Consider the following 26,416-nt stretch of genomic DNA (forward strand, 5'->3'; position numbering starts at 1 on the left):
AGGTCTGACTCTGCAAGACGGTTCTTACGTTCCCAAACAAGAGGCCGTTGGGAGATTCAGACCCTTAAATGTAATGTTAAGGTGTAACGTTAAGTAAAAGGAACAGCTGTCAGCATGGAAGAAATGCTGTTGCTTCTCTGTGAAGGTATAAGCGCTGTGCAGCCCACCTTAACTGTCAGTGCTGAGCTGCCCGTCCTGATGGAGTTAAAGGGCCCTTATGCCAGTTGCTGCTGCTTTGCTGGTCTGCACACGGAGCTCCTGTGAAGAACTCTCCTCCTCAGGGCTTGGACTTTTCCTACACATGGAAGCCAGAGCATCCAGGGGCCCAGCTGCCTTCTTTGCCGTAACTGGGCTTGAGGACCATGCTAGTAGCTGGCTGAGGCGGCCAGGAACCAAGGACTGTGCGACTCAGAGGTCTGAGCAGCAGACTTTGGCTCCAACTAGACCAAAAAGAAGATGGGGAAAGAGCTGGCCAGCTCCTAAGGCTCAAGCAGTTGTGCCTAGAGCTTCTTATTCCAGCTTGGAAAAGGGGCCTCCTCAGTAATAATTCACAGGCTGTTTATTCTTTGCTGTTGCAATTTGGAACTTAACGCCACACTTTTACCCAAATGCAACCTCAGCTTGTGCAAGTGCCCCTGCCTTTAAGAGGCGCTACTTAACCCATTTTGTACTTTGCTGCAAGCGCTTGCTACCTGGCTGGCAGAGAGCTCTGCAGGAAACCGGACACCCTAGGACTTCAAGAAGCTAAGAAGCCGCAGCTTGTATCCCAGAATTCTCCAAAGCTTGGTGCTAGCAGAAGGGCTCTGGTCGCGACTTGGCTGGCCCAGCCTCCAGGATAACGTGCAAGGGATCGAGGCAGGCGGAGTAGTTGCAGGTGCAGGCTCAGCAGTCACACGTGGGAAAAACTGGCAATCTGCATCGAGGTGAAAGCAGCCTCCTCTTTATTGGCGCTGTGCAAAAGCAGCCTGAATGGAAGATGAGAATGCAGTTCAAAACGGTTGCTCCCTCCCTCAAGTCCAGAGTTCTTTTGTCAGTCTCTCCCAGGGAGCACAGCCAGCATCTCCTTCCCCTTTCTCACATATTAAGCCTCAGCAGCTTCCACAGACGTCACGGTTCTGGATCCAGCCCTAGCACAGGGAAGCTGCGTCCCGTAGTTTGCTGAACCTAAGTCCAAAGACAACGAGGAGTGCACAAATCCGAGCTGGCTGTGGCTTGTTAGAACTTCAGCTCCTCAGCCTATTCGGGAAGTTTCTGTCCCTGCAGCTGCTGCACCAGTTCTTCTGCATAGACTTTGAACAGGGGAACAGGGTCCTGAGACACACAGCCGTATATGGGGGGAGAGAGAACAGGTTACACAAAGCAATCCAGCGTAGAAACTGACAACTTCTTATCAGAGAGGTGGAATGAGCACAGAGATTGGACCGGTCCCTGGTCTGAGCAAGATGCCCTGCCAGCATCTTGCCCTATCTCTCGAGGGAGGAAACTCAGCAGGGGGAAGCAGCTAGACACAACGCATGCATTTGGGCATAGAAGCCCTGTTGTTTTACCCAGCCTCGCCAGGAGGAGTACAGGGGCAGATGGATGTCCCGACGGCAAGAGCTGGCAGAGACTAGCCAACCAACCCGAAAGGCACCTGGATCATACAGCAAGGAGCCCAATCCCAGACATACCTTCTTCTCCAGGAGCCGTTGCTTTTCCAGAGCTTCTTCCAAACTCAGCCCAACCCATTCAGCCTCCTCCTCGGGGATCACAAACGCCTGTGAGCAAAGTAAGTGTGTGTTATAGCACTCAGCATGAAGACTCACGGGGAGGCAGCAAAAGTAGCTACGCAAGAAGTCACCATGCATCACGCCAGGCCCTTTGTCCATCCATCCCAGTATCTTCACTGACCGGCATCAGTTCTCTAGGGCTCCAACTCTAAAATTCAATCGCTATTAGAAGCTCAGTTTTCTCCTCACTACACCGCATCAGTTCCTCAGACCAGATAGCAGAACAAGAGCGGGAACAACTCTACAGGACTTCAGAAGAAAGACCGCTGCCGCTTCTCTGAACAAAGAGGAACACCCACCTTGTACTTGTTGTAAACCGCCTCTCTCTTTGCTGGGTCATCTGGATGGAGAGCAGGGTCCCGTCGTGCAAGCCTCAAGAGCATGGTGCGCTTCAGGTCCATGCCCAGTTTAGAGCTCAGCTCAGCCTTTGGGGTCTGTGGGGTCAGAAAAGAGGCAACTGTACTTCAGAGAGACAAGCCTCAAGGTAAGAGTACAGACACGCCACGATTTCTATCAAGAAGTCCTCGCAGGACCTGCATTACGTAAGATGTGGCACACAGGCTGGTTCCTCCCTTCCTCCAAGTTTTCCTCAGAGGGTGGCACAGAGTTTCTTCACACACAGAGCTTAGAAACAGGGTAGAATAGATCCCAGTGTCCAGGGTGGGGAGAGGGGGATCCCCCACTGCTCAGGGTGTCGCCCGGAGCTTGTATTTACCTTTAAGATGTAGAAGTCAAAGCCGTAGGCTGCGTCAATCTGATCCAGCGTCCTCATGGTGACTGTGGTGGTGAACTTCTTATCAAGGATCTCGCTGTAGAGGTCGCGATAGAAGAGTTGTGGCTTCCAGACCTTCTTCACTCGGGCCGAAAGCTGAAGACAGAAAGAAGCAACCATGCAGCCAAATGCAGCCCCTCCCTGCCCTGCAGTGGAGATTGCTCTGGGAAAAGGCAGGCAACCCTGGCTGTGGATGACAACCCTTAGCCACACTGGGGCTCGTGGGAACTGTAGTCCAGAACAACTGGTGGGTGGTGGTGGGCGGTTCCAGGCTGGCCAGCCGGAGGAGCTGCATCTTCAAGGAAGCCTTGCCTTCAGGGCCTGCAGTTTATTTTATTATTGCATTTATATTCCGTCTTTTTTCCTCCAAGGAACCTAAGGCAGCGTGCATAATCCTCCTCTTCTTCTCCATTTTATCCTCACAACAACAACCCTGTGAGGCTGGTTGGGCTGAGAGTGTGTGACTGGCCCAAAGTCACCCAGTTTCCATGGCCGAGTGGAAGCCACTACCCAGCGCATAAGAACATCAGAAGTGCCCTGATGCTGGACCAGACCAAGGGTCCATCCAGTCCAGCACTCTGTTCCCACAGGGGCCAACTAGCCATTGGCCAGGGGTCCACGAGGCAGGCCATGGCGCTACAGCACCCTCCCGCCCATGGTGCACACATAGCTCAGTGCCGCCTCCCTGTGCCAGGCCGTGCCAGGCCCGCCTCCCTCCCTCCCTCCCTCCCTCCGGGGGTCCTGGCGAGGCCGCCCACCTTGTCTCCGTTGGCGTAGCGGTAGCCGGACACGAGGCCCTCGCCGCCCCACAGGCCCTCCTGGCTCTCGGGCGGGTAGTAGGGGGCCACGGGCACGTCCTGCACGCGCAGGCGCTCCCCGGTGACGGGGTGGCGCACGTACTTGACGCCGAGCGGCCTCCAGTGCACGGCGGGCGGCGGGGCGGCCTGGTCCTCCCGCAGGGCGCGCAGGTAGTGGGCCGGCAGCCGCGACGGCAGCCCGCGCTCCAGCTTCCGCGCCTCCCACAGCCGCGGGGGCACCTTGTGCAGCGGCATCGCCGGAGGAGGCCTGGCGGCGGCGGCGGCGGCAGCAACGGCAACAGCTACACCTCCGCTGCTCACGAGGAAGCGCGGGCCGCGCGCGAAGGTCAGGCCTGGACGACCCGGAAGCAGAAGCGGCTTCCCCCTCCTTCTCATTGGTTGCCGGGCGGCCGCGGGCGGGGCCTAGATGGGGCAACCCCTCGCTGCCCGGATGTGGCGCGCCCGGCGCCGTTGCCATGGCGGCGGCAGGTGCTGGAGGAGGGGCGGCCGCGGGGACTTCCTGCTGGCGCCTCTGCCCCGGAACCTTTGCCAGCCGCCTCGGGGGCAGAAGACGGACGGAATCCTAGCTAGGCCCTTCGGCGGGCGGGGGTGGGGGGCTCTTGGGTAGGGTGACCCTATGGAAAGGAGGACTGGGGGCTCCTGTTTCTTTAACGGTTGCGTAGAAAAGGGTTTTTTAGCAGGTGTCCTTTGTAGGCAGGCAGCACCTGGCGAAATCCCCTCTTCATCACCACAGTGAAAGCTGCAGGAGCCCTGCCCTCTTTTGTGTCTGGTCACTCTAGTATAGCTCCTGCAGCTTTCACTGTTGTGATGGAGAAGGAATTTCGCCAGGTGCTGCCTGCACACAAATGGCACCCGCTGAAATTCCCTTTTCTACGCACCTGTTAAAGATACAGGAGCCCTTGTCCTCCTTTCTATATGGTCACCCTGCTCTTGGGGGACCTGGCTATTCAGCTCAGGTCGTGAGCAGGCGGCGGGAATGGGGGATGCTGGGAGTTGCAGTCCTCCCCGTCTAGCCGTCGTCCCTTGGGGCTGCTGGTCAAGGGGGCCACCGGGCCTTTCCTTCCACCTGGGATGGCCTAGATGGTGCTCCCGGGAAGCCCCCCCCCTTCGCCTCCCTCTGCCCCACAGAAGCAGCTTCAGGCCCTCCCCATCCCTGGTGCCCCACAGCCTGACCCCAGAAAAACGGGGTCCCCGAGCAGGCCCCTTCCCACCTCCAGTGCCCTGCTTCCGACGTGGGAGGGGGTGAGATGTTCCTTCTCTCGAAAGCAGCTGTGCCCCCCCCCCCCAAGCATTGGCACCATGGCCCAGGAAAGAGGCGGGAGGCACCGGCACCATTCGCACGGAGCTTTTAATTTAAGACATGAACAGCTCCATCCAGTAGAGCTTTACAAAGGCCTAGTAGGATGCAGATATACACAGATGTCGTGAACTGCAGCCACTGTGGTTCTTCCTGAGCTAATGGGCACCATGAGCACTTTCTCCACTTGAAGCCTGAGGACCTTTGGCCCCTGGAGGCCCCCTTTACCCCCCCCCAGCCCACCTGGAAGTTGGGGAGCTCCAGAGCAGCCTGGCGAGCCACACACTTCCAGAGGCCACAAGGACTACCACTCGATCACGCCGCACGTGGAGCGGGTGGTCATGCTTGTGCGTGGTCGTGGTAACCACCCACAAGGAGAGCAAAGCCGGCGTGGCAAGTGAAGCCAGCGGATCAGCCGCCACAGCTGCCCCAGAAGGGAGCAACCACAGCCCACTTCTTGGCCCGGGCAGTTCAAGACAAGAGCGATTGTGCACCTCCGCATCAAAGCCCAATTTGTCCAAGCACACGCTGCTGGGCCTCCCCTCCCACCGGTCGATCGCTCACAGCACCCTCCGCATGTCTGAGCAAGCAGGTTCACTGCCAGCATGTCTGATCTCCCGCCGTCAATGTGCATGGTGGTGATGCCACAAAAGGCAGCGGCATCCCCCCCTGCCCCTCTGTCTCAGCCCTTCTTGCTCCTAGGTTAGCAGACGGGGGCTGCTGAGAGCACCACAGTGGCCTCATTTTGTAGTCTCAGTCCTACAAATCCCCCGAGGATGAGTCGACTTGAGCTCCCCTTCCTCCTAGCAGCTCCCAGGATTGCAGCAGGATCACCTGCTCCCAGGTTGTTAATGCACTTCTCAGCCACTCCAGTATGGTGTAGGCAACCACGAGGCTTCCCAAGGCTCCAGAAACCCCATTCTAGGACAGGCCTCCATGCCAGACCCACCTTACTAGAGAATGGTCACCTCTCAGGGTAGGGTGAAAACTAGCAAGCCTCCCATGGTTGGCTGAGCTCCCTGTTTTTCACCCAGCACCACCCTCTCTTCCACAGGGCCCGGCCTTCTTCCTGACCGATCAAGTGGCCCCGGGAAGTGTGGCTGGTGCTCTGGCGCACAAGCCAGGAGGGAGGGCCTGGAGGTGGTAGCTCCCTCCCCAGCCAGACAGTCTCATGTCACTGCGTAGAGCTCTTCCCGATCATTCTTGCAGATCTGGTAGCGGGAGAGCAGCTCGCGAGACCAGGCCCAGGGCTTCTTGCGCTTGTCTCCTGGCGGGAGGAGGAAGACCACGCTGGTGGCCACCAGGATGTGCCAGATGCTGTGTGTGTAGTAGTAATTCTCCGTGGTTTCCATGAAAGCGTACACCATGATGGCCACGAGAGCCAGGCTGATCCCAGGGGAGAGGAAGAAGGCCCAGCGCTTCCACGAGGGCGGGTAGCAGTGGCGCCGGCTCACTCCACGATACACCTGCCAGAGAAAATTGGGTTTACTGCCAGGCCAGCCAGAAGAGTAGCTAATGGTCCCACAGGGCACACACGTGGGCTCCACCCACGCAATCAAGAACTCCAGAACCAGGCCGCAAGGCTCCCAGGGAAGTCAGCTGGGCCAACCTGATGGTTCTGCCTCCTGTTAATGTGCCCCTAATTATATGCTTCAACCGGTCACGTTTCAAAGACCCCTGCTTTACATATGCAGGAGGTCCAGGCTCAATCTCTGAAATTTCCAGGTAGGGCTGGGAACGGCCCCTCCCCGACACCCCTGAAGAGCCACGGCTGCCAGCCAGCGTAGGCAATAAAGTGAGCTAGATGGACCAAAGGTCAGGCTCAGCTTTCCGTGTCCCTATGATGGGTCACAATATCTAAAAAGAAAACACCCATGTGCTGCCATCTCGCTGCACCCTGGTCCTGAGCCAGGAAATGCTCAAGCGCTCCTCCCCGGGTCTCCCTCTGGGCCCAGGAAGCAAGTCAAGAAGAGATGGGCCCCCGGTAGAGCCCAGCCACTTACCCACACTGTGGCCATGATGAGGAGGGCCACCAGGCAGGGCCCCATCATGTTCCAGACCCCTCTGCGATCCAGGTGTAGTGACAGAGCAATGAAGAGGGTGCCCAGCACAAACAGAACCTGGAGAGGAAAGGCAGGACAGGAGGGAGGAATCAGAGCTGCCCTCGGCCTCTCGGAGAGCCCACGAGAGGACAAGGCAGGCGGGGGCGGAGAGCGGACTGCCTGGCCCCGGTCCTGATGCCCCAAGGCACAAACCCCTCTGGGGCTCACGACCCCTGGCCCCTGCTCAGGCCTGCCTGGACCAACCCACACGCCTCACCGGCTTTGGAAGACCGAGTCGTTTTGCAGCGGAGGAACTGCGGCCTGCCCAAGGGCCCAGCAAGAGCTTCTCGGCCCAAGGCCAGCTCGCGGCCCACCTGGCATAAACCAGCCGGTGGGAAGGGCTGTTGAGCGCACAGCTGAATTACAGCAGGTGCGTTTCAGCAAGAGCCTTTGGGAGACATTAGGCTGTTTGGGTCCAGGTTTGGACTCAAACCTGTCCTCCTCTAAACCCAAGGGGGCTTATGGCAAATAGCAGGCTAGTGGATAGGGCCCTCTCAAACCGAGGCGTTCCCTCCCGCCCTGCAACCCTCTGTGCTGTTTCCTGGCTTCCCCCATAGCAGCTGCCCCAAACGCACGTATTTCAGGATCTTCTTGACTCGAGCCATGCACAGAATGGTCACCCAGATGGAGACGACGGAGCCCAGGAAGTCACAGAACTGCAACGTGTCGTAGTCCATGATGCACAGCACGACGACCCCAGGCTGGTCGCAGGCGTGGTAGAACTAGAGCCGGGGGAAAGGGCGACCGTCAGCCTGCAAACTCTCCGCTCAGAGCCAGGCCAGCGGACTCTCCTGAGGCCGGGAAGGGCAGCTTTTCCGCGTCTGCAGGATCTTGCTGTGACAAGGCGCCCTTGGCCGCCCGGCCCTAAAGCACCCTTGCATGCGCCTAGATGCCCAGCTGGCCACAGGGACCCAGGCGCACTCAAGGTGGCCTCCATGTTCTATGTCAGGCCAAACTGCGAGGATGGAGGGGGGAGGCAGGGGTTTCGGTGCCCGGCGTGGCAGAGAAGGGGCTGCTTGCTCAGTCCTCCCCACCCCCACCAAAAGACAGCGGGTGTCTGACACAGCACGCGCCCCGCTGAAGAGGAAGCGAACAAATGAAGTGTTTATTAAGGTCACAGACCAACACAGAATTCTGCACAAAGAAACATACAGATAGGAGTACAGATAGGGGCAAACATAATTTCCCCCTTGTTTGCACTGAAATAAGAAGGAACCCGGTAACCTTCTCAGTGGCACAGGATGCACTTGATCCTTCAGACAAGACAATACCAGCTCTGCAGAAGGCTGCCCCGGGAGAGTTCTCAATAAGGGGGGAATCGGAAGAGGAAGAGGAAGCAGGGACCTACGGTGGAGAAGAACATGGTGAAGGTATAAACGGAGGCCTCGACCAGGTGGTAGCGGTGCAGGGCGACGGCAATGGCCGGCAGGAACAAGAGGTTGCTGAGTGTGAGCAGGAGCGTGGCCAGCGTCTGGGTGCCCACGGACTGGCCTCTGGTCCCGTCAGTGCAGCTCCAGCCGCTCCAGCCTGCCGAGCAGAGGGGAGGGGAGGAGACGGGGTTGGGAGCGCCCCCCCATCACGAGCGCCCCCGTGAAAGACCTCTCCACAGGGTACACGCACCACTTGCCTACAGGGAGTCCCTCCCCCCCCTCCAGGAGACCGGTGCCATGAGGGGCTCGGAGCCATCTTTGCTGATGGAGCAATCAGCCCACGGCCCAGCAGCCTTCCTACCCAACCTGGCGGAATCCCAAGTCCCTGTAATGGGGGTGGGCAGAAGGGGTCCCCCCAGCCTGCCGTGACTGTGGGAGCCCAAAACAGCAGCCCAGGGAACTTCTCACCGGCCTTGCAGCTGCAGCCAGCGTAGAGGTAGCCCTGCCGCCTCATGAGGCTGCACTGTCCGTACGTCCCGCAGTCATCAAAGCAAGGGCTGAGGTAGGCGAGGACAGCCACCTGGGCCCTGGCCTTCTCGCATGCCCTGTCGCGAGAGAGAAAGAGAACGGACAAGCGCTGAGCCACGAGTGCCCCGGGGAAGCAGAGCTCAGGGCGGCCGGAAGCGACTCCAAAACCTCCAGGCGCCAAGTAAGGCAAAGCAGGGCAAAGGTGCCACGCGGGAGGAGCCTCGGAGGCCCTGCGCTTTAGGGTTGTCACCCTCCCCACCCAGTGCACGTGGCTGGTGGCATTAGAGCCACGGGACTCACTCCGGGTTCTGTGGGCAGATGAGCTGCAGGGACAGGAACCAGTAGCCGGATTCTGGGTATGGGACAACGAGCGACGCTTCCGTGGAGGACGTGGTCACGTTCAGCAGGTAGCCTTGGGAGAATGCTGTGGGGCGAGGAAGGGGCTGCCGTGACCTCCCCCGGCCAATCGGAGCCCAGAGCCGCCGCAGGGAAACAGGTTCTTCCACCCATCCATCCACGTACCTGTCCTGCAGCCCCACGAGGCGTTTGGGGAGAGCACGGGGGAGGCGGCACTCAAGCAGGCCCAGACGGTGGCGTTCCCAAGGCCCGGCGAGGTCTGCAACGACAAAGCCGGCCCACCTCCTGAACGCCGGCCCGAGGCGAAGCCGCAAGCAGCCGACCAAGGAGGCGGCCTGCAGTCCCCAACAGGCCTCGCCCACGGGCCGCCGGGGTCCCCTCGTACCTTGTTAAGCGCCAGGTTCAGCACCAGGGTCCCCCCGTTGTCCATGCCTGAGTTCAAGTTGAGGAGCAGCAGGGTGGGAGGATCCGCCTGGACCGTCACGTTGGGCCCATCGAGGACCCGGAACTGCACCGACACGACGTCCAGGTCCTCCCGGATGACCGGCTGGCTGCGCAAGCACGAGCTGCCTTGGCCAGAGCCATTGGGGCCGCTGGCGGCAGGGACAGCCTCCAGCGTGGCGTTGGGCTTGCCCCCCGGCAACGCCATCTCCTGGCTCCGGTTCAGGCTCCGGTAGAAGCGCACGAAGGAGCCGGTGCTGCCCGGCTTGCAGGCTGCAAGGGAAGCGCAGGCGATGCCGCTGGCAAAGGGCGCCGGAAGAGGAATGCCGCGACACGGGAGGACCGGCACCGGCCTCCGCAGCAGCGCTGGCTGGCACCACACCAGGCGCTCCGGCAGCTGGCAAGGAGCGCCAGCGGCCCACCTGGCGCCCAGAGGCAGTGCGCTGGAGGGAGCGTGAAGGGCAGCCCGGCTGGGCCCCTGGTTCCCTCAGCAGCAGCAGCCGCGCCCTCCCTCCTCCGCCACCAGCAGGTCCCTGCCAAGCGCCCAAAGCAGGGCACACCTGTGAAGGAGGCCGTCAACTCAAAAGAAGTGCTGGCGCCGGGGCCGCGGAGGCTCTCCACCACGATCCGCAGCCACTTCTCCCACGGCGGCGAGGCGAGGAGCAGGCTGCAGGCCCCTGAGCAGTTGAGCACCTTCTGGGAGGCCGGAGGCAGCGTGGCGGAGCCCAGCGTGAGCCGCACCGCGCAGGCTGTTGAAGCGTTCGCCGTGCAGCTCCCCAGCTCCAAGCGCAGCGTGGCACTGTAGGCAGGCACGAAGACCCTGCAGGGGAGGGGAGGCGGGTTGTAACTGAAAGGACAGCCCCTAGGGGCTGCGGGGGAGGCGGGCCAGACTGGGCTCCCGCTAAGGACAGGCCGTGTGACACCGCCCCCTGCCCCCCCCCCACGCGTGCTCCGGCGTGGACTCACTTGGCATGAAGCGGCCTGGTCGGCCAGGTGACCGTCTGCCGCATGGGCACGTTCGGCTCAAGGACCGCCATGTCAACTATGCGCAGCACAAACATGTCAGGCTGGAAGAGGTAGGTGCATGGCGTGGAGAAGCCCTGCAGGGGAGGCAGGGGACGAGGCGCTCAGGCTCTGCCCTCCGAAGGCACCGCCTTTGCTAGCAAGGCCTCCTGCCCCTTTGACATCCCAAGTGCCCACCACAATCACGGCGACAAGGGCACAGAAGGGAGAGCCGGGCTGGGATGGGGTCGGCCTTTTCCCACCCCCGCCTGGTGCCTCCTCCCTCCGCTGCTCCGCCCAGCACACACCCCGGCACCCGCGCCCACCTTCACCGCAATCTTGTCCGTGGCCTCGGGCAGGTGCGCCGCAATGAACCAGTCGCCCGCAGCCGGGCTGGTCAGATTGACAAAGGTGCTGTTCTGCAGGGCAGTTGCCAGGGTCAGGGTCTTGCTGTAGGAGAGGCGCACGCTAGTGTTCACGGGGAACTGGGTGCCCAGTGGGTTGATGACAGGGGGAGCCCCGTAGCGGATGTGGCTGGAAGACAGCAGGAACATACGGTGGGTCACGGGGGGCCCCGGTGCCATCGGGAGCGTCACCAGGAGGAGGTGGCGAAAGGGAGCCGGGCGATACGCACATGGTGACCCGGGTGCTGCTGCCGCACTCGGGGCCTCTTCCCTGGGAGGCCTGCAGGAGCCAGCGCAGCAGGACGGTGTCCTCCGGCACGCGGAAGCGGAAGACTTTGGCGTTTCCATACCAGCGGTAGAAGGAAAGCTTCTGGGAGCTCTGGGAGAAATACTCGGAGACGAAGGTCGGGTCTGGGAGGAGAGGAACGGGCCCGTCAGGGAGTGTCCCCGTCAGCGAGCCCAGTCCGGCTGCATGGCTCATTCTCGTCCCGTTTCGATGCTGAGAGCCTTCCCACCTGCAAGAGGCTGGGGAGGGACGGTAGCGCCAGACACAGCCCTGCAGAGGGGTCACGGGCAGGCCGGGAGATCACGGGCTCTGCCCCCCCCCCCCGCCTCGGGCTTCTCCGAGCCTCCCCGCTCACTTGTGCACTTTGGCACCAGCAGTCACACGGACTGGCATTTCCAGAAAGGGCTGAGCCGGCAAACCCACAGGCTTGGCCTTCACGGCAGGATGTGACCGCTGCTGCTGCCTGTTTGCAAACACATACCACCCCAAGGGTTGGCCGACAGCAGCCGGGGACATGAACTCTCCAGGCGGCCAAACAGGTCCGCTGGCTCAAGACGTCACTCAGCGCTGACACAATCAGCCCCTGGCGGAGCCCCACCTGAGGGACCCAGGACAAGCCCAGAGGCGCTCCGGACAACGCCCAAAGCAAAGGGGGGGCTGGGGCGGGGAGCCCCAGAAGGAGACCAGAGCGGCCCGAGGCCCAGCGCTTCCAAACCGCGGCTCTTGGCCAGTGGAGCTGGGAACGGCCTCCATGGGGAACCCAAACATGCACTGGGGGTAGGGGGCAGGGGGTTGGGGTGGAACAGTTTCTCCTGAAGCGGTGGGGAAACACAGTCCCCTCCGGCAGCAGGCCTGGGCGGGAGGCCGCCTGACCGGCCCAGCCGCGAAGCATGTGTCTGCCCTGCTTTGCCCAAAGAGCAGATGAGGAAGCTGCCCCCTCCCCCTCCCCCCAACCCTCTCCTTGCCCCACGGCTCAAAGAGCAGGAAATGGCAGCGCTGGGCAGGTGGGACAAAGTGACAGAAGGGTGCCCCCTCCCCGTCCCACGGGCTCCCACGCTCTGCCACAGCCCTGGCGAAGAGAAAGACGCCCGGCAGCGGCTCTTTTCTACTGGCAGCCACTCCCTCCCCTACCCCAGGCAAGGAACAGCCTACCCTTTGCCATCCTGACTTGGCTACTAGCCATTTCCCCAAGGACGGGAGCCACGGGCACTGCGTTTAGGACTTTTAACCTGCCCGGCAGCACTAGAGAGAAGCTTGACGGGGAACCTCAGGCCAGGGTCCAAGGCAGCGGTCGGGCCAAGGTCCTTCTGCTGGCCGGGGGCGAGGGGGGGCACGCAAGGGGTGCCTGGCGCGTGCTCATGACGGCTGGCCAACTCAGGAGCCTGTCCAAGGGTTCCCTGGGCGCCTGGGCAGAACGTGCCCCCCTTCCGCAGTGGTTTAGTCGGACTCCTCCCGTGCCCCCCTCCCTCAGAGGGCAGAGTGGGCAAAGAGGTTTCCTGCCTGCCTGCCTTGGCCAGGCAGCGCCAGTCCCGGCCTCGGTGCCCTGTGCCACCTGCCCCAGGCACCCCGCCTCAGGCACGGGCAACTTTCCAAGGGCAGAGAAGGGACGTGAAGTGAAAGGGCGGCCCTGGCAATGCCAGGGGGTGGGGGCAAAGGGCATGGCCCACACCTCCAGGGGGACGCCCAATGCTTCCTTGGGGCTGGCGGCTGCTCCTCGGCGGCGTTCCGACAGAAAGGCCCAGAAGCCGCGCGCCTCTGAGCGTGTGCAGAGTGGTTTCCGCTCAGCCCGGCGGCTCTAGGCCAATGTCCACCCACCGGGGGGGGGGGAGATCTGGGAAAGGGGGAGAGGGACGGAGGGAGGGACGGGCTCACCGTCGGGGCCGTCGCGCCCACTGCCCGGCTTCTCCTGCTCCGAGCGCGGCGGCGGCGGCGGCTGGCCAGGGGCGGCCGCCAGGAGGAAGGCGAGCAGGAGCCAGGGGCGGCCACCGAGCGCGGCCCGAGCCATCGCGGGGTCGGGACGGGAGCCGGCCGCCTCGCCTACGCGGGAGCCGCCATGGTGGCCGAGGAGGCCTCGTCCGCTCGCTCGCCGCCACTGGACCGGCCCGGCTCCGGCCCGGGGCGCCGACGTCACGGAGGGAGGGAGGGAGGGAGGGACGGGCAGGGCAGGGCAGGGAAGGGCGGCGGTTGGGCGCGCGGCTGCCTCGGGCGCCGCTCGGCCAGAGCGGCAGGCAGGCAGGCAGGCAGGCAGGCAGCAGCGGCAGCGGGAGGCGGCGGCGGCGGCGGCCTGGGCTGCTCCGGCCGCCTGCCGCGGGGTCCCGGCGCGGCGCCACTCGCCTGGGTTGCCCGGGGGGGGCCCGCAGGGGGCGGCGGCATCTCCGTGGGCGCGAGGAAGAGAGCCGGCCCCGGCAGCTCCCGGCCCTGCCCAGCTCAGCCCAGCCCGGCGAGGGGGCTCCCGCTGCAGCCGGGGAGACTCCTCGGGCCTCGCCCAGCAAGGCGGTCGCGGGGGGCGAGGGGGCGGGCGGAGCCAAGAGCCCCCGGGGGACCCGGGTGTGCCCCCCGCCCATGCCGCCGCACGCCAGCCCAACCCAGACCCGTGGCCCCAGGTTGCCCGAGTGGCAAAGGGGTCCCCAGTCCGTTGGGTGCCAAAGCAGAAGCCGGATAAGACCCACTTCGGGGTGCTGAGCACCTGGGCATGGGCAGGAGAAGGGGTCGCTGCGGGTCCTGCAGGGAGGAATGGCAGGAGGGGTCACATCATCATCATCATCATCATCATCATCAAATAAACCAAAACAATCTATGTTGAACAATTTTTTTAAAAAATTCCCTTCTTGTTTGCCTGCCCCTGAGAGCAATGAGGTGGGTCACCACGCATGGGGGCCTTCTCTGCCGCGGCCCCACACCTTTAGAACCATCTCCCATGGGAGCTCCACCACCTTCCCTCATTGAAGGCTTTTAAGGAGGCCTTGGAAACGTTTTTATTTTGATCTTTTACCATGGCTTTCTCTTGAATGACTGCTCTTGTTGCAATAGTTTATTTGTTTGTTTATAGCATTTTTATCTCGCTCCTCATTCACAAAAGGGTCCCAGAGCAGCTTACAACCAATCAGCAAAGAAAACCGTCCCTGTCCTCAGGCTTACAGTCTCAAAAAGGCAGGACACACAAGGAAGAGGGGAAGGGGAGGGAGGAGGAGTGGCAGCAGCTTTTATTGTTGGCTTTAATTGCTGCTTTTATGGCTGTTTGACTGTCTTTATGTTTTAACAGTTTTAATGTATTGCTGTAAGCGACCGACCGCAGGAGGACCTCCGCCCTGAAAGGCGGCCAAGAATTTTTTTTAAAAAATAAATAAAACTATGGTTGTAACAGTCTGGTGGTCACACCTGGTGGAAGAGTCAGGCCTGACACAGGGCCTGAAGGTCAACGCGGGAGGTGTCAGTGCGGGTGGGTGTCCAGAGGGAGGGTGCAGAACACCATGTGCCCTGTGGCAGTGATTCCTCGGGAGCAAGCTGCAGGAAGCACCTTCTGAAGACACATGAGTCAATCCTTACCATTCTGAGAGTGCCCCCTCCTGGTGCTGCTTCCTCTCTTTCCACAGGCACCCGCCAAGACTTCTCCTCCTCCCCCTGAGGCAGTGGGCACAGCGGGGACACTGAGCCGGAGCACACAGCCACGGCTGTGTTGTGCAAAACCAGTGGTTTATTGGTTAAGATTGTGTTCTGGGTGGCACGTTAACCACGTCCACAAGCTACCCTGACAGCTCGCGTGACGTGGCAGGGTAGTTATGCAAAGCACTCCCCTCCCTGGGCACTGTGGTGCATTCCCCCCGCCTTGGCCGTGCAAACCGACCTCTGTCCCGGCTTGTTCCCCGTGAAGGCAAGCAGCCGGCCCGGCCTGCCGCCCAACGGCCCAACTGCCCCAGAATTCTGTCGCCAGAAGGTTCCGGATGCCAGGCAGGAGCTGCCTGTGGCTTCATGCCTGCCCTCCCCAATTGCCCTGACAGAGGCCCTTGAGCCGGCCATGGCCATCTTCGGGGGCTCCAAAGGCAGGCTGAAGGTTGGGTGAGTGGGGCTACATGTGAGGGGCAGGAGCCAGGCTGCGCCAGCCCCAGGGGAGGAACCCCACTGGCCTGGGGGCGGGGAGGGCAACCGCCCTCAAGCTGAGCTCGGACGACACAGTGGGGCGGCAGGGGAATATTTCTCTCGTTACTTGTTTATACTGTACCATTTACTACAATAAAATACCTAAGTGGTGTACCTATATAGTAAAATATAACAATGAAGTTACAAGTCTTTTAAAATATGAAGAAGATACAGAGCAGGGTCATGATACATTACAAGTCAGGGAAAGTTTGTGTAAACAAGTACGTTTTCAGAATGCTGAAAACTTTTAGTAAGCTCTGAAAGCCCCTTGCCTCCTGGTTTGGAAAGGGGCAACTCTGGCAAAGAGAGAGAACGGGGTCAGGAATTTGCCTATTCCCATCTCCGGGGCAGGGGGGGGTGTGGAGAGAGAGAAGAGCCTGCCAGAAGAGCCCTGCTGGGCCCGCTTTCCACAGAGGCCTCTGGGAAGGACCCCCGGAAGGCTTGAAGGGAGCAGCCGGCCTTGCCTGGCTGGCATGTCGGCTTCATTTATGTAGTCCAGCCCTCCGACTCTGCTGCTCAGGTCAAGGCTCTTACGCCAGCTCACAAGAATCAATCATTAGTCCTAAGTTCTGCATCAATGAGACACAAGGAAAGGGGACGAGGAGGGAGGAGGAAAGAAGCAGGAAGGTGATGCTTGATTCAGTTGCCCAGGTGGATGTACTCAGTTATTTGCTAGCCTGTTCCTCTTCCCATTTTTCTCTTCCTCACTTTCTCTTCTCCTTTTGAATTCAAGCTTAATCTGGTTCTTCTCCCATCCCCTCAGGGTACAATTTTTCCCTCACACACCTTTCTGTTGGTGGCTGTGAGAGGAAGGGGCCACCCTGGGAGCAGGTGGCAGGTCATCAAGCGCTGCTTCTTCCATCCCATCAGGGCAAAGTCAATAAACACATCAGAATAGTGTGTGTGCGTGTGTGTGTGTGTGCGTGTGTGCGTGTTTTAAATAAATAAAAAAATACACACCACATATATTATTTGGCATATGCAATGCCAGGACATTTGTTTTTCAGCCACAACAATTTTGTATATGGCCTCTGTTAACAATGTGGTCGATGCTTTGTACTTTCTGTATTTCATTTCTGAGTGCCCTGATGCTGGATCAGACCAAGGGTCCATCTAGTCCTGCATTCTGTTCACACAGGGGCCAACCAGCTGCCCCAGTGGGGAACCCACAAACAGGACACAGGTGCAACAGCACCCTCCTGCCCATGTTCCCCAGCAACTGGTATACACAGGTACACAACCTCCGATACTGGAGGCAGCATATACCCTCAATTAATGTGTCCAATCCTCCTTTAAAGTCATCCAGATTGGTAGCTGTACTATATCCTGTGAAGTGAATTTCATAGTTCAACTGCACAGTGTCAAAAAGACCTTCTTTTTAATCTGCCCTGAATCTCCCACCCATCAGCTTCATGGGCTGAGCCCAGAGGGTTCTAGTATTTTGAGGGAGAAAAATGCCTCCCTCTCCACTTTCTCCATAGCATACGGAATTTTGTACACTTCTATTATTTCTATTATGCCTCTCTTCACTTGCCTTTTCTCTGAACTAAACAGTTCCAGATTCCACTTTTCCTCAGAGTTGCTCCAGTCCCTCGATCATTTTACTTGTGCTTTTCTGTACACAATATTCTAAGTGTAGCTGCACCACTGATTTGTATAAAGGCAGTATGATATTGGCAGTTTCATTGCCGCTGCCTTTCCTTATTATGCTGAACATGGAGTTTGCCTTTTTGTTGCATCAGCTGCACGCTGGGTTGCCATTTTCACTGCATTGTCCACCTCAACCCCAAGGCATCTTTCTTGATCAATCACGGCTACTCAGATCCCATCAGCATAAATGTGAAGTTGGGGATTTTTTGCCCCACCGTGCTTCGCCTTACACTTGATTACATTGAACCACTTTTGCCATTTTGATGCTCTCAGAGATCCCTTTGGAGCTCTTCACAAACCCCCCCCCCCAAATAAATTGGTGTAATGGGCAAACTTGTCCACCTCACTCCTAACTCCAGATCATTTATGAGCAAGTTAGAAGGCATGGGTGCTCATCAGTACAGATCCCCATGGGGACCCTAAACCCTCCATTGGGAGAGTTTGCAATGTAGCGGTTCTTAGCGTTCTGCAAGAGGACCCTTCTCCTCTTATTCCAGGACTGCTAAATTTGTTCAGCAGTTCTTGGTGAGCGACTTTGTCAAAAGCCTTTTAGAAATCACGGTAAGCAACTTCTGGCCTGTCGGATGTTTGGCCTAGAACTCCCATCAGCCCCAGGCTGGCACAGCCAATGGTGAGGCATAATGGGAGTTGTAGGCTGACTCATCTGGAGGGCCACGAGTTGCCTAGCGCTGAAGTGGACCATAGTCCATAGAAGCTTTGGGCCGTAACGAAACTCTTCTTTTGCCCCCGATGCTCCAGCTATTGCCCAACCTCCTACGGTCTGTGATTGCACTACAACCTGCACAGGGTTCTGCCGGGGAGAGGCCTGGGCCCAGATAGCCCCTCCTCCAGGCCTTGTGAGCCTGGAGTCCCCCTGGCCCGGCCATTTCAGGAGGAATGAGGTGCTTCTCGGCTGCTGGGTCCAAATGTTGACCCTGGTCTGGGCTGGGCTGGCGTTCTTTGGCCATGGCTGCTGCTCCCAGCTCACTGCCTCCACTGACCTGGCCAGGGAGTTGGGGGATGGAGCTCAGTGGTGGATCACCTGTCCCCGGTTCGATCCCCGGTAGCATCTCCCGGTGGGGCTCGGGAAACTTCCTGCCTCAAACCCTGGAGACCCACAGCTGCCAGTCCATGTCAGCAATACTGGGCTAAATGGACCCATGCTCTGACCCATACAAGACATCGCCCTAGTCCCACGCTGGCTTTCCAGGCTCTCGGATCCCTCCTGCGGAAGGGCTGGTTTTACACCGCGTATTTTCCACAGCCCAGAATACCCCATCTCCCCCGAGGGCCTGGCCTCCAGCTTGCCTGCTCCCTTCTTGCCCCCTCTCCAGGACGGCTCTTCCAAGCCCCACGGTGGAGCTGACAGAGTTAGATCAGGAGTGCATCCGGGACGTCTGGGCAAAGGTGTTTGACAGCGCCGAGGAGAATGGCAGGCTCGTGGTCATCAGGTGAGGAGGCAGGTGGAGGTCTCCCAACGCGGCTTCCTGCCACGTCTCTTTGTATGATCTCTTCTTGGTCTCCCACAGGCGGCTTCATGCTCGGGCGTTTTCAGAGCACCCTCGATGGTCCCTGAGACAGTCAGCCCTGCAAATGGGGAGCCCGCTCAGTGCCAGGCACTGTGCTTCAGCCCCTCAGTGCTCCTCAGCAGATGGGCCGGCTCAGCCAGACACACAGCCCCAGAGAGGCCTGGTGGCGCGATCCGGGCAGGGGCCGTGGGGGGTGCGCTCTTGGATGTAGGGCGGGCAAGCGTGGCAAAGGATGCCCCTGAAACAGTCACTCACGGGATGATCCTTGCAAAAGGGAAGGTGCAGCCCAGAGCCGGTCCCAGCCGGTAATCCTTTCTTCTGAATGCAGATTCTTTACAGATCACCCGGAGAGTAAGCAGTATTTCAAGACCGTCCCAACGCAGGGGGACCTGCTGAATAATCCAGAGGTGGGCTTCCATGGCAGGAGGCTCATGGTGGCTCTGAATCAAATTATTGAGAACATGAACAACTGGAAGCAAGCCAGCAAGCTGATTGAGCGCCTGGTGGACAGCCACAAGAACATCCACCACGTCCCCTCTGGGATGTTCCAGGTACTGGTGGTGCCCAGCACAAAATGCGGGGGGCGGGGGGAGACCCGTGGCCCACCCTAAAAGCCGTGGCTGGCTGCTTAGCCTTGGGGCAGCCGGACTCCTTCCACGGGGGGGTGGGGTGGGGGATCCGCCCTCCTGGGAAAGAGGCTCGGAGCAGATGTGGACGGTTGCCAGTTTCCCCATGCGAGGAGTTTCCTGCAGCTCTCCTGCGAAGTGTCCTCAGCCCCGAGGGCAGCTGGGGCCTTCCTGCCCTATCCCGGCAAAGGAAGTGGTTGGGCTCGAACCAAGCTCAAGTCCTGCCCCTCGCATGGGCAGAGCTGCTGGCAGCAAACCTACCAGAGCTGGGCCAGGATTGGGCCTTCACAGCTCCCTGGGCCTGGCAGGCCGCCTGTGGCAAGTGTAGTCGGAAGGGGGGGTCCAGTTTTCTGGCCTGAGGCACAGAGGCAGCACAGTCTGTGCACATGGTGGGTGGGTGGGTGGGGTGGCGAGGAAGGGGCTTCTTGCCATCCGCACAGCAGCTCCATCTTTGGCGTCAGCTTCCTGGAGGCGCAGAGCTGGAGGAGGGCAATTCACCCTGGATGTCACAAAGCCCTGACTGCAAAGCCCCCACCCCCTCCTGAAGAGCTGCTTTCCTTCCCCCTGCCCAGTTTCTGTTCCAGGCCCTTCTCTGCACCTCCCAGGACCTCCTGGGGGAGGCGTTCACAGATGAGATGAGCCGCTCTTGGGAGAAGTTCTTTGAGGCTCTCAGTGAAGAAATCAACGCCGCTTATGTTCGTCAGCCTAAGCCCTAACGAAGCGGCGGCTTCCTGAGCCCCCCCCCCCCCCGTTCAGCCCTTTTCCCTGCCTGAGATTCCTATTGGCAGAATTCATGAAATAAAGAGGCAGTGGCAGTAACGTGTGTTGGTACCTACCGTAGCAGCTGGCAAGAGCTACTCTGCTGCTTTAAAACGGTTTATAGCAGTATTGACATCTGTTGGGGCCCAGGACACGCGCCATCGACAGTTTTCAAACCATTTCCAAAGTGTCGTATCCTGCTTGGTGTAGATTTGGCCGCTGTCAAAGGATTGTAAACTGCTTTTGGTGCCAAGACACCAGGGCAGCAACCAAACCAAAGCTGGGAGATCTGTTAGACCTGGGATGCAGGCAGTTCCTTGCGGGAGCGGGGCCGGCTCCCCACATGTGCAGAAGAGTGTCCCAGGCCACAGCGGGGAGTCCGCAGCTGAGGGCCCCACATGAACCAAAGCCAGCATTGCATCTGGGTCGGGGGGCAAAGTCAGAGGCAGCCATAGGACTGAGCTCACACACCAGGCACCTCCCTTGTAGCATGAGCGAAAGGAACGAAAAGGAAAAGGGCCTGGTGACATCGCAGACTTTTAAGTTGTCCACAGCTTGGTCTCCCACCACCACGATTGGACTCAGGACTTTTGTTCAGGGGCAATTATAAAACAAATTGACAGTCCAGAAAGTATCAGGATATTGAAAGGACCCACGCCTCTCGGAAACGCTCAAATGTCATAGAAGTCAGCATCAAGAAATAAATGTGGCAAAGCCTCTGAGGGCTCGCTAGATCCAGCCAGGAGCGCTGCGTGGCCTGCCCCTGTGGAGAAACAGCTCATTTCTCTCCCAGGCAGCCTGGCTGTGATCCTGCAAGGCAAAGCGGCCACGGCCGTGGCTGCAGGGGAGTGCCTGGCCTTTGCTGACAGAGAGCTGGCCTTTGCAGGGGTGGTGGTGGAAGGGTGCCTGCCCTGGCTCTGGGAAACCTGCCCCCCCCCTTGCTTGGGGTGGGCGAGAGGGCTGGAGCCACACAGCTCCAACAAGATGTAGCTGTCACATGTGGCGAGGGACGGGCGTGGGGAGAAAGGGCTCCTTTAACAACAGAAGAGCCCGGAGGCTGGATCAGACCCAGGGTCCATCTAATCCGGCACTCTGTTCACACAGCAGCCGACCAGCTGCCCATGGGAAAGCCACAAGCAGGACATGAGTGGAACAGCACCCTACACCCCCCTCCCATGTCCCCCAGCGACTGGTGTACATAGGCCTACTACCTTGGATACTGGAGATAACAGCACATAACCATCATGGCTAGTAGCCATCAATCGCCTTCTTCTCCAACCCCCTTTTAAAGCCATCCAAATAGGTGCCCATCACCTACATCATGTGGTTGTGAGTTCCATGGTTTAACTATGTGCTGTGTGAAGAAGTCCCTGCTTTTATCGTTCCTGAATCCCCCACTAATCAGCTTCCTGGGATGAACCTGTTGGGTTCTAGTATTACGGGAGAGGGAGAAAAATGCCTGCCTCTCCACATTCTCCACACCAGGCATGAATTTGTACACCTCTATCATGTCTCCTGGTTTCCAAGCTAAATACTCCCAGCTGCTGTAACCTTCCCTCATAGGGGAGATGCTCCATATTTAGGTGTGGTGACCAGAACTGTACATAGTATTCTAAGTTTGGTCACACAATAGATTTATATAAAGGCAGCTTGATACTGGCTGTGTTATTCTCAATTCCTTTTCTAATTGTGCCTAACATGGAGTTCACCTTCTTGACAGCAGCTGCACACTGGGTGGACATTTTCATTGAGCTTTTCCACCACAACCCCAAGATCTCTTTTGTGTTCGGTCACCACCAGCTCAGATCCCATCAGGTTATGCTTGAAGTTGGGTTGTTGTTCCTCCACCCCGCCCCTGATTCAAAGTGCTGGTATTAACATTCAAAGCCCTAAACGGCTTGGGGCCAGGTTATTTGAAGGAACGCCTCCTCCCATATGTGCCTGCCCAGACCTTAAGATCATCCACAGGGGCCCTTCTCCGTGAGCCCCTGCCAAAGGAAGTGAGGCAGGTGGCTACTAGGAGGAGGGCTTTCTCTGCTGTGGCACCCTGGCTGTGGAACGAGCTCCCCAGAGAGGTTCGCTTGGCGCCTACATTGTTTTCCTTTCGTCGCCAGCTGAAGACCTTTTTATTTTCTCAGTATTTTAACACCTAATTTAACTTAAATTTAAACTTTGCTGTTTTAATCTCATATTTTAACCTATATCAATTTTTGCTGTGTGGTTTTATCCTGGTCGTGCTTTTTATATTGTATTTTGTATTTGTGTTTTTAAATTGTTGGTTGTTTTATTATGCTCTTCATGGTTTTAATTTTTGTGAACCGCCCAGAGAGCTTCAGCTATTGGGCGGTATAGAAATGAAATGAAATGAAATAAATAAATAAATGTGCATCACTTTGCATCTGCCATTTGGGTGCTCACTCTGCCAGCTTGGAGAGATCTTTTCGGAGCTTCTCACAATCCTGGTTTGCATTAACCACCTTCAACTTTTGCCACTTGACGCTCACTCCTAAATCCATGCTGTGAATTCCTGTTTATCTGTATACTCCGGAGGGCACTGCACCCACCCTGGAAAGTTGGTGTGCTGACATTTTCCACACAGGCCCCTGCTGCTCCCGTGCAGCCTGTCTCCTGGGTGAGTTCCTCCCTGTCCTGGCTGGAGAGGGGTTAACCTGAGTGTGTGGGCTGCCGCTCTGGGGGGAGAGCTCAGCCCAGCGTCTCTGCTGCTTCTGCTGAAGCTCAGCAGGGGGAGCCCTGCGAAGGGCATGGACACGTTGGGCCGGACAATGACCCTTCCTCCTCCAGGCATCCCGATGGGGGAGCCAAACTGGAAGGGAGGGATATTTAGTGCAATTAATGGGCTGCAATTAACGGGCAGCACGGGTTTGTTTTTTTAAAGAACCATAATTGCAGCAGGGTCACAGGCGAGGGCAAGGGGGAGCGCTTAACCCTCTGCAGCCGTGGTTCTGATGAAAATGGCCTCCCTAAACCTGCAGGCTTCTTGGCTGGCTGCACCAAGTCCTAAGCGGACACGCGGGTTTCCCTGGCAGTGCATTCCTGACACACTGCCTGCCTCTATGCATGCTTCACACATAATGTTTTCCTTACAGATAAGGATGGCCACCGGTCATAATGGTGATATGGGCTACCTCTGCGCTTGCCAGCATTTCAGGACCCCACCCCCACCCCATGCTAGGGTCAAAGGCCCTGAGGAGACCCCACCCCACCCCACCCCACCCGGCCCCCAAAGGAGGGAGCCAACAGCCCAGAGCCAGGGCAGCCAATGATCCTGGCAGCCTCCGAGCCTCGAGGCACTGCCAGCAGAGCCTCCTGGCTGGTCTGGTTCCCCATGCCCACCTCCCCCGCTGCGTTGGCAGCTGATTCCCTGTCATCCGTGCAGTCCGGTCCTGAATGGGCCCTTTCCGGGGTCTGAAACGGTCCTGGGTTCAAGGGACTGGAGTCTGCAATTGCTGCCAACTCTGGGATGCCTCTTGGGGAGCCACACCGGCGTTCTGGTAGTCCAAGGTTAAGGCAGGGAGGCGCACATGGGGCAGAGACCTTCCCCACTTGGAAGCAGGGGATGGCAGGGGGGAACTCATGCAATTACCCTCCCGGAGGGCCAGAGGGGCGCCTGCTGGGGGACCTTCGAAGACAGGGCAGGTATTCTCCCCACCACCATTCCAGCCCCCCCCCGAAGCTGGGGCAGGCTCTCCCCCCTCCCCTCGCCCCCCCACCATTCCAGCCCCCCCCCCCCCGCGGCCCAAAGAGACGCCAGGACAGCAGCGCTTTCGCGGCCAAGAGCAGCTTTATTGCAGGCGGGAGGGGGGGGAAGAGAAAGGGGGTCGGAGGGGGCGAGCGAGGGGCGCTGCTCCGGCGCTGGGCCTGGCGGGTCTCCTGCCGTCTAGCGGTACTTGGAGGTCAGGACTTTGCTCACGCGAGTCAGGAACTTGTCCAGGGAGACGATCACCTCGGGCTGCAGGTGGCCTTCGTGGTGAGCCGCGATGGTGACCAGGATGGAGAGGCGCAGCTTCTGCGGAGGGAGGGAGGGAGAGGGGGGGCGTGAGGGGCGGCAGGCGGGACCCTCGGCCCATGCGGCGCAGGGCAGGGGGCCGAGGGGCCGGGGCGGCAGGGCAGAGCCCGCAGCGGGGGGCGGGAGGGGTGCCTCACGTCGAAGTTGCGGGGGTCCACGCGCAGCTCCTGGGCGTGCTTGTCGCTGAGCTTGGAGAGGGCGCCGGCGATGTTGTCCAGGTTGTTGACGGCCTGCGTGAGCGCGCCCACCACCTTCTTGCCGTGCGCCCGGATGTCGCCGGAGTTGGGGCTCATGTCGAAGTGGGGGAAGTAGGTCTTGCTGGCCGGGTTGGCCAGGAACATCCTGCGGGGGGGGGGGGGAGAGAGGGCGAGCAGCGGTCAGGCGCGCCCCTGGCCCCCCTTCCGGGCCCCCTCCCGCGCCTCGGGCCCGGGGGCTGCGGGGGCTTACCTGTGCAGCGCCTCGGCGCCCATCGCCTCGCCGTGGCTGCTCACTTCGCCCCAGATGGCCCTCACGTGGGCCTTGTCGTCGTCGCTCAGCACCATCTTGACAGCTCCGCGGTCTCTCTCCGGTGCCGTCGGGGCCCGGGCGGCCCTTTTTATCGGGGCTGGGAGGCGAGCGGCCCGCCCCCGGCCGCCCCCTGCCCTCCCCCGCGGGCGCCGCGCCCATCCCCGGCGCCTCCTGGACGGGAGGGCCGCCCACCGAGCCGGCGGGCTCCAGCAGGGAGCGGGCGCCACTGGTCCGCCGCGCCGCCGTGCCGCCTCGCCTTGCCACCCCCGCCCCGAGAGGCTTTCTCTCCCAGAGAGCAGTGGCGGGGTGTGGGGTGTGTGTGCGCGCGCGCGCGTCCCCCTCCAGCAGCGGCCAGAGGACTGGGCTCGGACTGGGGTGGCCTCGATCCCTGGTCCGGGGTGGTGGTGGGGGCATTAGGCAGTCTTCCTCTCCTCCCCTATGCCCACCCACAGGGCTGGGCCAAAGCTGCTTATGGCCCTGGACGGGCCACAGATGGCCACTGGACCACGGAGCTGGTGAATTCACGGGGGAAGGCAGGCAGAAGGGGAAGAGAGGTCCGCCTGGCAGCATCTCCCCAGCCTCCGTGGGACCCGAGATGCTGTGGGGCTGGACCCCTTCGGCCAGAAGAACCCTGCTGGATCAGACCAAATGTTGCTCCAGTCCAGCAAAATTCTGTTCCCACAGTGCCCGTACTCCCACCCATGTTCCCCAGCAACCCTTGTGCTGTACATAGGCACACAGCTTCCAATACCGGAGGTCGCACAGAGCCATTGGGACCAGCAGCCTGTGGCAGCCTTTTCCTCCATGAATCTGCCCAAGCCCCTTTTAATAACCCCAGGACCTCTAGCTCTTCCTCAGAAGAAGAGTGGAGGCCCAGGACACCCGCGACCCTGGAGGACGAGGGCTCTCAAGGGCCACTAGGCCTGATGGCTGTTTGCCACCTCCAGCGCCAGTCACGGGCGAGAGGGTGCTGTTGCACCCATGTCCTGCTTGTGGGTCCTGGTCGACACCCGGTTGGCCGCAGTGTGAACAGAGTGCTGGACTGGACGGACCCTGGGAGCCGTGATCCAGCCTCAGGGCTCTTCTGGTGTTCTTCGGACCACGACAGGTGTACTACTAGCATTGTGAAACGCACAGCTAGCATAGCATTGCTCTTGTCCCGGTCCCCACCCTCCACCCCCATTCCATGCTTTAAACCGCTTCTACATTCCCAATAAATTAGAGCGAAAAACGACAACAACAACAACTGTTTGCCAACCTTGATAAAAGAAAAGAGAATCTCTGAGCATGTGCAGTTTGCATTTTAAACTCACTCAGAACTTAGCAGGGTTATGACTGGAGGGATAAAATGGAGTTTGCTTCTGCTGCCCCGATACTAGACACATTTAATTGGGAATAAGCACCCCTGTTTGGTAGAAGCAAATAATATATTTTCAAAGAAAGTAATTATAAAATGAACTACATGGGCTGACTGGCTAGCTGGCTGCTCCTGCCCCCCCCCCCCCATCAACAAAATGAACGGTTCCTTTTTCTTTTATAAGAACATTTTATTATTTATTTATTTATTACGTTTTTATACCACCCAATAGCCAAAGCTCTCTGGGCGGTTCACAAAAATTAAAACCATGAAGAGCATAAAAACAACCAACAATCTAAAATAGAAAATACAATATAAAAAGCACAACCAGGATAAAAGCACACAGCAAAAATTGATATAGGTTAAAACATGGAATTAAAACAGCAAAGTTTTAAAAAGTTAAGTGTTAAAACACTGAGAAAATAAAAAGGTCATCAGCTGCAGTGGGCTGGCCCAGGTGCGGAGGCGGGGCATTCTGCTACCCCACCAGCGCCTGCCACTCTTTGGAGGGGGGTTATTTGCCCACCCTTGACAGTGGGTCTTCCACCTGGGGCCCTGCCCTGGCAGTACCACTGTGGTGCTTAGCGCTTCACTTTAGGAACCAAAGAGCTGTGCATCACCCATAGGAATGGCTTTTGGGTGCATTGAGAAGGCTGTCGGAGGCAAGCTGTGCAGGGG

General features: G+C 59.2%; 3 protein-coding genes across 3 annotated transcripts; all 3 read right to left on the reverse strand.

The window, feature by feature from the left end:
* Positions 1 to 918: 918 nt before the first annotated feature.
* On the reverse strand, positions 919 to 3,651 carry MRPL28 (mitochondrial ribosomal protein L28). Its single transcript, XM_063142927.1, has 5 exons — positions 3,300 to 3,651; positions 2,485 to 2,637; positions 2,069 to 2,203; positions 1,671 to 1,757; positions 919 to 1,311 (listed from the first exon to the last, which is right to left on the reverse strand). Exons 1-5 carry the CDS (start codon positions 3,591 to 3,593, stop codon positions 1,237 to 1,239), a joined length of 744 nt encoding a protein of 247 aa, XP_062998997.1. The 5' UTR covers positions 3,594 to 3,651; the 3' UTR covers positions 919 to 1,236.
* Positions 3,652 to 4,688: 1,037 nt separating this feature from the next.
* Positions 4,689 to 13,210, reverse strand: PGAP6 (post-GPI attachment to proteins 6). The gene is made up of 13 exons (XM_063143166.1): positions 13,019 to 13,210; positions 11,091 to 11,271; positions 10,783 to 10,990; positions 10,421 to 10,554; positions 10,015 to 10,274; positions 9,399 to 9,727; positions 9,179 to 9,272; positions 8,957 to 9,080; positions 8,597 to 8,733; positions 8,107 to 8,285; positions 7,334 to 7,480; positions 6,660 to 6,776; positions 4,689 to 6,122 (listed from the first exon to the last, which is right to left on the reverse strand). The coding sequence occupies exons 1-13, from the start codon at positions 13,149 to 13,151 to the stop codon at positions 5,826 to 5,828; spliced, it is 2,340 nt and encodes a 779-aa protein (XP_062999236.1). The 5' UTR covers positions 13,152 to 13,210; the 3' UTR covers positions 4,689 to 5,825.
* A 10,420-nt stretch (positions 13,211 to 23,630) lies between these two features.
* LOC134410344 (hemoglobin subunit alpha-1-like) lies at positions 23,631 to 24,453 on the reverse strand. The gene is made up of 3 exons (XM_063143559.1): positions 24,322 to 24,453; positions 24,012 to 24,216; positions 23,631 to 23,874 (listed from the first exon to the last, which is right to left on the reverse strand). Exons 1-3 carry the CDS (start codon positions 24,414 to 24,416, stop codon positions 23,746 to 23,748), a joined length of 429 nt encoding a protein of 142 aa, XP_062999629.1. The 5' UTR covers positions 24,417 to 24,453; the 3' UTR covers positions 23,631 to 23,745.
* Between the last annotated feature and the right edge of the window lie 1,963 nt (positions 24,454 to 26,416).

Source organism: Elgaria multicarinata, chromosome 17, assembly GCF_023053635.1.
Source record: "Elgaria multicarinata webbii isolate HBS135686 ecotype San Diego chromosome 17, rElgMul1.1.pri, whole genome shotgun sequence".
In the NCBI taxonomy this organism is placed as follows: Eukaryota; Metazoa; Chordata; class Lepidosauria; order Squamata; family Anguidae; genus Elgaria; species Elgaria multicarinata.

Excerpts from the sequence above, each read along its gene's own strand:
- MRPL28 (XM_063142927.1), bottom strand. The coding sequence starts at position 3,593 with ATGCCGCTGCACAAGGTGCCCCCGCGGCTGTGGGAGGCGCGGAAGCTG. Across the intron at positions 2,638-3,299 it reads GCTACGCCAACGGAGACAAG|CTTTCGGCCCGAGTGAAGAA; the intron begins GTGGGCGGCCTC and ends TTCTGTCTTCAG. Across the intron at positions 1,312-1,670 it reads AACGGCTCCTGGAGAAGAAG|GACCCTGTTCCCCTGTTCAA; the intron begins GTATGTCTGGGA and ends TGTGTGTCTCAG.
- PGAP6 (XM_063143166.1), bottom strand. The coding sequence starts at position 13,151 with ATGGCTCGGGCCGCGCTCGGTGGCCGCCCCTGGCTCCTGCTCGCCTTC. Across the intron at positions 10,991-11,090 it reads AGCAGCACCCGGGTCACCAT|CCACATCCGCTACGGGGCTC; the intron begins GTGCGTATCGCC and ends GCTGTCTTCCAG. Across the intron at positions 9,081-9,178 it reads CTCGTGGGGCTGCAGGACAG|CATTCTCCCAAGGCTACCTG; the intron begins GTACGTGGATGG and ends CTCGCCCCACAG.
- LOC134410344 (XM_063143559.1), bottom strand. The coding sequence starts at position 24,416 with ATGGTGCTGAGCGACGACGACAAGGCCCACGTGAGGGCCATCTGGGGC. Across the intron at positions 24,217-24,321 it reads GGCGCCGAGGCGCTGCACAG|GATGTTCCTGGCCAACCCGG; the intron begins GTAAGCCCCCGC and ends CCCCCCCCGCAG. Across the intron at positions 23,875-24,011 it reads TGGACCCCCGCAACTTCGAC|AAGCTGCGCCTCTCCATCCT; the intron begins GTGAGGCACCCC and ends CTCCCTCCGCAG.